This window comes from Rutidosis leptorrhynchoides, chromosome 5 (genome assembly GCF_046630445.1).
Source record: "Rutidosis leptorrhynchoides isolate AG116_Rl617_1_P2 chromosome 5, CSIRO_AGI_Rlap_v1, whole genome shotgun sequence".
In the NCBI taxonomy this organism is placed as follows: Eukaryota; Viridiplantae; Streptophyta; class Magnoliopsida; order Asterales; family Asteraceae; genus Rutidosis; species Rutidosis leptorrhynchoides.
In genome coordinates, this window is record NC_092337.1 from 83,016,197 (window position 1) to 83,025,431 (window position 9,235).

Below are 9,235 nucleotides of genomic sequence, written 5' to 3' on the forward strand. Positions count from 1 at the left end.
CCGACTTGAGTTACCTCAACAACTCGCGGCTGTACATAACACTTTCCACGTCTCGAATTTGAAGAAATGTTTTGCTAAAGAAGATCTCACTATTCCGTTAGATGAAATCCAAATCAACGAAAAACTTCAATTCATCGAAGAACCCGTCGAAATAATGGATCGTGAGGTTAAAAGACTTAAGCAAAACAAGATACCAATTGTTAAGGTTCGATGGAATGCTCGTAGAGGACCCGAGTTCACCTGGGAGCGTGAAGATCATATGAAGAAGAAATACCCGCATCTATTTCCCGAAGATTCGTCAACACCTTCAACAGCTTAAAATTTCGGGACGAAATTTATTTAACGGGTAGGTACTGTAGTGACCCGAACTTTTCCATGTTTATATATATTAATTGAGATTGATATTTACATGATTAAATGTTTCCAACATGTTAAGCAATCAAACTTGTTAAGACTTGATTAATTGAAATAGGTTTCATATAGACAATTGACTACCCATGTTGACCGGTGATTCACGAACGTTAAAACTTGTAAAAACTATATGATGACATATATATGGTTATATATATAGTTAACATGATATTATGATAAGTAAACATATCATTAAGTATATTAACAATGAACTACATATGTAAAAACAAGACTACTAACTTAATGATTTTGAAACGAGACATATATGTAACGATTATCGTTGTAACGACATTTAATGTATATATATCATATTAAGAACTATTCGTACATCATAATATCATGATAATATAATAATTTAAAATCTCTTTTGATATTATAAACATTGGGTTAACAACATTTAACAAGATCGTTAACCTAAAGGTTTCAAAACAACATTTACATGTAACGACTAACGATGACTTAACGACTCAGTTAAAATGTATATACATGTAGTGTTTTAATATGTATTCATACACTTTTGAAAGACTTCAAGACACTTATCAAAATACTTCTACTTAACAAAAATGCTTACAATTACATCCTCATTCAGTTTCATCAACAATTCTACTCGTATGCACCCGTATTCGTACTCGTACAATACACAGCTTTTAGATGTATGTACTATTGGTATATACACTCCAATGATCAGCTCTTAGCAGCCCATGTGAGTCACCTAACACATGTGGGAACCATTATTTGGCAACTAGCATGAAATATCTCATAAAATTACAAAAATATGAATAATCATTCATGACTTATTTACATGAAAACAAAATTACATATCCTTTATATCTAATCCATACACCAACGACCAAAAACACCTACAAACACTTTCATTCTTCAATTTTCTTCATCTAATTGATCTCTCTCAAGTTCTATCTTCAAGTTCTAAGTGTTCTTCATAAATTCCAAAAGTTCTAGTTTCATAAAATCAAGAATACTTTCAAGTTTGCTAGCTCACTTCCAATCTTGTAAGGTGATCATCCAACCTCAAGAAATCTTTGTTTCTTACAGTAGGTTATCATTCTAATACAAGGTAATAATCATATTCAAACTTTGGTTCAATTTCTATAACTATAACAATCTTATTTCAAGTGATGATCTTACTTGAACTTGTTTTCGTGTCATGATTCTGCTTCAAAAACTTCGAGCCATCCAAGGATCCATTGAAGATAGATCCATTTTTCTATTTTCCAGTAGGTTTATCCAAGGAACTTAAGGTAGTAATGATGTTCATAACATCATTCGATTCATACATATAAAGCTATCTTATTCGAAGGTTTAAACTTGTAATCACTAGAACATAGTTTAGTTAATTCTAAACTTGTTCGCAAACAAAAGTTAATCCTTCTAACTTGACTTTTAAAATCAACTAAACACATGTTCTATATCTGTATGATATGCTAACTTAATGATTTAAAACCTGGAAACACGAAAAACACCGTAAAACCGGATTTACGCCGTCGTAGTAACACCGCGGGCTGTTTTGGGTTAGTTAATTTAAAACTATGATAAACTTTGATTTAAAAGTTGTTATTCTGAGAAAATGATTTTTATTATGAACATGAAACTATATCCAAAAATTATGGTTAAACTCAAAGTGGAAGTATGTTTTCTAAAATGGTCATCTAGACGTCGTTCTTTCGACTGAAATGACTACCTTTACAAAAATGACTTGTAACTTATTTTTCTGACTATAAACCTATACTTTTTCTGTTTAGATTCATAAAATAGAGTTCAATATGAAACCATAGCAACTTGATTCACTCAAAACGGATTTAAAATGAAGAAGTTATGGGTAAAACAAGATTGGATAATTTTTCTCATTTTAGCTACGTGAAAATTGGTAACAAATCTATTCCAACTATAACTTAATCAACTTGTATTGTATATTATGTAATCTTGAGATACCATAGACACGTATACAATGTTTCGACCTATCATGTCGACACATCTATATATATTTCGGAACAACCATAGACACTCTATATGTGAATGTTGGAGTTAGCTATACAGGGTTGAGGTTGATTCCAAAATATATATAGTTAGAGTTGTGATCAATACTGAGATACGTATACACTGGATCGTGGATTGATTCAAGATAATATTTATCGATTTATTTCTGTACATCTAACTGTGGACAACTAGTTGTAGGTTACTAACGAGGACAGCTGACTTAATAAACTTAAAACATTAAAATATATTAAAAGTGTTGTAAATATATTTTGAACATACTTTGATATATATGTATATATTGTTATAGGTTCGTGAATCAACCAGTGGCCAAGTCTTACTTCCCGACGAAGTAAAAATCTGTGAAGGTGAGTTATAGTCCCACTTTTAAAATCTAATATTTTTGGGATGAGAATACATGCAGGTTTTATAAATGATTTACAAAATAGACACAAGTACGTGAAACTACATTCTATGGTTGAATTATCGAAATCGAATATGCCCCTTTTTATTAAGTCTGGTAATCTAAGAATTAGGGAACAGACACCCTAATTGACGCGAATCCTAAAGATAGATCTATCGGGCCCAACAAGCCCCATCCAAAGTACCGGATGCTTTAGTACTTCGAAATTTATATCATATCCGAAGGGTGTCCCGGAATGATGGAGATATTCTTATATATGCATCTTGTTAATGTCGGTTACCAGGTGTTCACCATATGAATAATTTTTATCTCTATGTATGGGATGTGTATTGAAATATGAAATCTTGTGGTCTATTATTATGATTTGATATTTATAGGTTAAACCTATAACTCACCAACATTTTTGTTGACGTTTTAAGCATGTTTATTCTCAGGTGATTATTAAGAGCTTCCGCTGTCGCATACTTAAATAAGGACGAGATTTGGAGTCCATGCTTGTATGATATTGCGTAAAAACTGCATTCAAGAAACTTATTTTATTGTAACATATTTGTATTGTAAACCATTATGTAATGGTCGTGTGTAAACAGGATATTTTAGATTATCATTATTTGATAATCTACGTAAAGCTTTTTAAACCTTTATTGATGAAATAAAGGTTATGGTTTGTTTTAAAATGAATGCAGTCTTTGAAAAACGTCTCATATAGAGGTCAAAACCTCGCAACGAAATCAATTAATATGGAACGTTTTTAATCAATAAGAACGGGACATTTCAACCTTGGCTACTGGAAAGTTAATTTTCAGTTAGTTCGGTTCAAGTAGATGATTTTCCGTTTAGACCTCATCTTAATCCGAGTAACGGTTTAGGATTTATGGCCTTCCGAAAGTCACTACACCCTATTAACGTTGTGCTGAAATTTCTGACCTACTCGCACTTAAACCATCACCACGGTCAAACAAAGACGAGTTTGATTCTGGAAATTGGTCAGCAACTAGAGGAATCCCATACGAAGCCATAGCCACTGATTACGCGTCTTTTCGTATTGTATAGAGGTCGTAGCAGCTGACCGAAGTCAGCCTATTGTTTCGATCTCTATTTTTGTCAAACTTACTTAGCTTTTATGATGATGAATGATGATGAATATGACACTTAAACTTATTTTATTCAATTTTACACTTATGAGGATAACATACTGACCTAGTAACCTTTGACTTAGGTTGACGACCTATCGGACCGACTTACTACTTACATACTTTCATTATCGACTTTACCGCTCTTATCACTGTGAGTTATAGCATCCCTTTTTACTTTAACTATTTTGGGACTGAGAATACATGCGCTTTTTACGTTTTACGTACTAGGCACGAGTACTTAAACTTTATATATGTGTGGGTTATACAACGGCATAAACTTTCTCCTTAGCTCGGTAACGTTTAGTCATTGGTTTTTGAACCGGTGAACGCGAATCTTAGATATGGATCCATAGGGGTTGACATCCCCACTCGTGCTAGTCGCGCTAGCATTTAACGGGTGTTTAATACTTCGTAAATATACGCACTCGCCAAGTGTACTTTTAGGGGGTATAAACGTTAAGTTAGTTACCAAGTGCCCACGGATAAACATATACTTTATCATACTGATTTGAATTACTGATTTAAACTGCTGGTTGAAGCACTGAAATCTCGTGGCCTACATTACATTACTGATTACAAACAAACTATAGCTCACCAACATTCGTGTTGACTTTTTAAGCATGTATTTCTCAGGTGCTTAGACGTTGTTGCTTCTGCTGTTTAGACTTGCTGTCTTGGTGTTTAAACTTGCTGTTAAGGACCTGCTGTGCTAGAATTCCGCTGCATTACTTAGAGATGTCTCAATCATGGAACTTTTCTTTTGCATTCGTAATTTATGTTATTTTCAAATAATGACTTTGTAACGACCTTTGTGTCACGTTATCTTTTGTAAACACTATATTTTTATAGATGCAAACTGGTTTTCAAACAGCATGTAGTACTTGACCGTGTAAAGATCCAGTCTTTAGTACGGGTGTTGCGACACAGAATCAACGGCTGCAAAGCTTGAATAATTCGATCGGTTAATCGTTTAAGCAATTCAGTTTGATTCGAGGATGATTCCGCCATTGTTGCCGAAATTTGTAACCGGAGTAATAACAATGAAAGCACCAAAATGGTATGGCTTATTCGAGATAGCCAAATCCTTAATTGAAAGAAAAGAGAGAAAGAAACAAAATTTAAAATTTTATTATTGAAATCTGATGATCCCAACAATTACAACTTGTAACTTCAACTAATCATAGTCATTAACTACTAACAACCAAACTAACTTGATTATGACACGTGTCATAACAGGATACATAATATAACTATTGCTAGTACCAATGGTACCAATGGCTCAAACTCAAGATTTTTTTGAAATGTCTGTTGCTGTGAGATCAAAAATTTTAAAATTTTTGCTAGCGGTTTATTTCAGTTGAATGTTGTTTTTAAAGGCTAAAATGTAAATGTAAGAGGTTTTCAGAAAATAAAAAAAATGTAAATGTAAGATGTGTGAGTGCATGGTACTAGGCATACATATTATAAATACGTGTGGGTCATAGTGTCATGCACACTATATGTACGTATATATCATTTTATACATCAATAAAATTAGTTGCTTTTCAAAAAAAAAAAAAAAAAAAAAAAAAAGGTATATTGGAGCCGAGTAACAAAAACAATTAAGGTAAAGTACAAAAAACAATTGTGCTAGAAGTTTTGAGAACTGTAAGCTTGCCAATTAGAGCAAACAAACCAATGTGTATCGCAACTTCAATCAAGTTCAACTTATATATAATATGATCACAATCTAATTTTGGGAAGAAAAAAAAAATATTATTACGGTTGCTTTCAATCAAGAAAAATAATATTAAATTAATTGATCTAGATTAGCGGTTGCTTTCAGTAAGATTCAACGAGAAAGAAAAATAAATTAAAATAAAAAAACAAAGTTTTCTAATATCACATATTCATAATTTAAATAGTAAACTTAAATCTTACAATTGAAAAGTACTAATATAATATTATTAATAGAATCAAATTCAAAATACCATTACAACGGGCAATAGACAGATAATATGTTGATTCAAGATTATCAAAACTATATTATCAAAACTATATGAATGAAATCGTTACCTAACTCGGGAGTTGGTAGGCACTCACTTTTTTGTGTAACTTCAACTATAACAATTCTTTTAATCAATTATTTCCCATACATTATCGGTAGGGCTAAAGGAAAATTAGTGAATTAAATATAATAATTATATTAATATTGATTGATTCGAAAATAATACATAAAAACTGAAATTGACGCTGGATTTCAGAAGATTTAATTTTCTACGAAAAATGTTAATTTAAATTAAAGAAAAAAGTATGAGAAGATTTTGAGTGTTACAAATGATAATCGATTTATTGTTTACATTTAGTTAGACCCTTTTACACATAATAACCTTTGAACAATTAGAACACAAAGATTGAATTGAAATATAAATCATTGCAAATTAAATACACCTTTATAGGTTAGAACATGGTTGGAACAAACTCATGTTCGAACATTGTGAACATGAAAAAAACTCATTTTGTTTAGGTTAGGTCTTGTTGTTGCTTGTTAGCCTTGTTTGAATTCGCTATATTGGTTTTACTTGATTTTATTAGCCGTCAATGTTATTGTTTTTTTGGAAAAAAATCGATACACGTAGAAAAAGAGAGAACATTATTGGTGATGAAAACCCCTCTAGTTCATGGCCTCGTAAAACTAGCAGCGCATAAAGGTGAATACATATTAGAATAAACTCACTTGAACGTTACAAATATATGTCATTGATTAATATTTATGATCGGCTCGTTGGTATTTCGTTCCTCGCTCAAGAACACATTTAAGTCGTTTGTTATACGCAGATGATTTTTCCAACGGTACTAGATGCCCGGCGTCCTTAATCGAATCCAACGTGGCATTTTCACCCAATTGCCTGTAGTAAATAAAACGACAAAACTATAATATAATTATATTGAAAAATAACATAACTAGAAAATCTAATTTTAATCTAAAATTAAATAAAATGTAAATTGACGTACAAATGCACCCCTAAAACCTAGCTTTTTTACAAATAAATATCGGGCTTACTTTTTCATAGTCGTCGCAAGATCAAGGGTGAAGATAACGTCATCTTCCGCCCACAACAAATGTATCATCTACAATAATTTGTTTTTAAAAATTAAGTTTGTGAAATCAATGTTTAACAATGAAATTTTGACTAAATATATTGGAAAAAGATTCTCACTACCTGAGAAAAGTGAGTATCACTTGCATCATTGTCTGGAACAACTAAAGCTTCCAACAGTTCGTTTCTTTGTTTGCGATTTGTATACATCGTCTACAAATATTGTAACATAAATAAAAATATTTTAAGCCAAAATCAAATAAAAGAAACTTTTAAATGTCAAAATATGACAGTTATAACTTGTAATGGGATGTAAGCAATGTTGTAAAAACCGGTCGAGACGGGTGTAGCAACGATTTTACCATGTTACCGTTGCAACGGACCTAGAACCGGTTAAAAAAGGTAGACGCTTGAAAAACGGTCAACAACGCCAAAAAGATGGTCAACAACTGTATAAAGAAGGCCGAGACGGTCGAGATGGGGCCGAGACGGTCGAGATGGGGCCGAGACGGTCGAGATGGGGCCGAGACGGAGATTGACCAAAGTTGACTTTCTGAATAAATTTCAAAAATAAACATTCCAAACATAAATACTTCAAATTAGAGGCAAATATCCGTGTATACTTTGAAATGTTTAAGTTTGAAATAATATATATAAAAAGTCAATGTTGGTCAGCATCCGTTTCGACTCCATTTTTTCTATTACGACGCTTTAAGGTCCCTACTGTCCGACCCCGTCTCGCATCTTTTTCAACCTTGGCCATAAGTACTCATATAATTAATTTATCTTTTATCAATTCTAAAATTTGAGAGTACCTCAAGAATGTCTCGGTAAACAAAATCAGGAAGCCATGGGAAATTATAAAATGCAGCACAAAACAAATATTTCAACCCATCTACTGTTTCGGGCATCAAAAGATCCGACCATTTTGTGATACCAAGTCGTTTATATGAATCACGGCTAATAGATTCAGTTAACTCAATAACGGTTGCAGACATGACCATAGACTTGACCAATTTCGGGTACATTTTAGCCATCTTGAACCCAACCATCCCACCATAACTTAACCCTACCAATGTCACTTTCTCAACGCGCAACTTCTCCAACCCTTTAGCCACAAACCTCGCTTGAAAACTAGCCGACCTTTCAGTACTATCGGTGATTGAACCACCGAAGAACAAAAAATCAGGCACGTAAACCGAATAATCCTTGGTTAAGGCCAAAACTTGTAAAAACCATGTGAAAATACCATCTAACCCGAATGAATGAAGAAGTAGTACCGCGGGCTTGTTTGGTGGTACATAAACAAAATCTCCGTCATCATTTTTGGTGACGGTTTCTTTTGGAACCCAGATATTCATCAGGGTTCCAGGCTCTATTTCCATAGTTTGCGGTGTTAACCCTGCTAGTTTTACGAGCCCGTGAACTACAGGGGTTAACACCACTATCGTGTTTCCCATTTTTCGGCTGTTTTAATATGTTGATGGCAAATTAATGTGAGATGTTTATAAGTACGTGTTGAATAGGTTCAAGTGCATGTATATATAAGGAAGAACTAAGTGTACAACAAAATTAACTTGTTCAAGCTGTCCATAATAAATAAATTGTAAGTGTTCAAGTGTCGTGTCTATATATATGTTATATGTATTTTATTTTATATAATTATAATTATAATATTTATAATATCTAATAAAATAATATGTAAGTAATTCAACACTCTTATAGTTTTCTAGATATCCAGCTTGAGAAAATAATTGAAAATTTGATATATAAAACTTACAAGTATGAAGTGTTGACCATGCATAAGTTTTATTAACAGCGACATGTTTCTTTTTTAAGGTAATTAGTCGACATTACATACTTTTATTTGCCACGCACGAATGTGGTACGCACGAATGTGATATTTTGACCATAATCACAAGTATTTATCAGCTAAAATCCTAAGACAAATAAAAGTTGCTTGACAGTAACTTTTTAACAACAAAGGGATCCTAATAGAGTTTATAACGCAAATGGATTAGAAATTTGTCTCCATGAAATATTAGCCACACCTAATGCATTTTTGTTGCTCCCAGTAGTTGAGCCATCCACCAACAGATTAACTATCCGAAGCATTTACAACTACTGTCTCATTGCGCTACCTCATATTTTTGTATTCAACTCGCGGGAATAATTAAAGCTACCGATAATCA

The 9,235-nt window shown here is 32.6% G+C and overlaps 1 protein-coding gene across 1 annotated transcript; it reads right to left on the reverse strand.

Moving 5' to 3' along the window:
- Positions 1-6,706: 6,706 nt before the first annotated feature.
- On the reverse strand, positions 6,707-8,529 carry LOC139848789 (uncharacterized). The gene is made up of 4 exons (XM_071838484.1): positions 7,859-8,529; positions 7,167-7,256; positions 7,007-7,074; positions 6,707-6,851 (listed from the first exon to the last, which is right to left on the reverse strand). Exons 1-4 carry the CDS (start codon positions 8,501-8,503, stop codon positions 6,707-6,709), a joined length of 948 nt encoding a protein of 315 aa, XP_071694585.1. The 5' UTR covers positions 8,504-8,529.
- Positions 8,530-9,235: the final 706 nt, after the last annotated feature.

Coding starts and splice junctions, on each gene's coding strand:
- LOC139848789 (XM_071838484.1), bottom strand. CDS start 8,503: ATGGGAAACACGATAGTGGTGTTAACCCCTGTAGTTCACGGGCTCGTA. Junction 7,257..7,858: donor TTTACCGAGACATTCTTGAG/GTACTCTCAAAT, acceptor CAATATTTGTAG/ACGATGTATACAAATCGCAA. Junction 6,852..7,006: donor CTTGCGACGACTATGAAAAA/GTAAGCCCGATA, acceptor TATTTACTACAG/GCAATTGGGTGAAAATGCCA.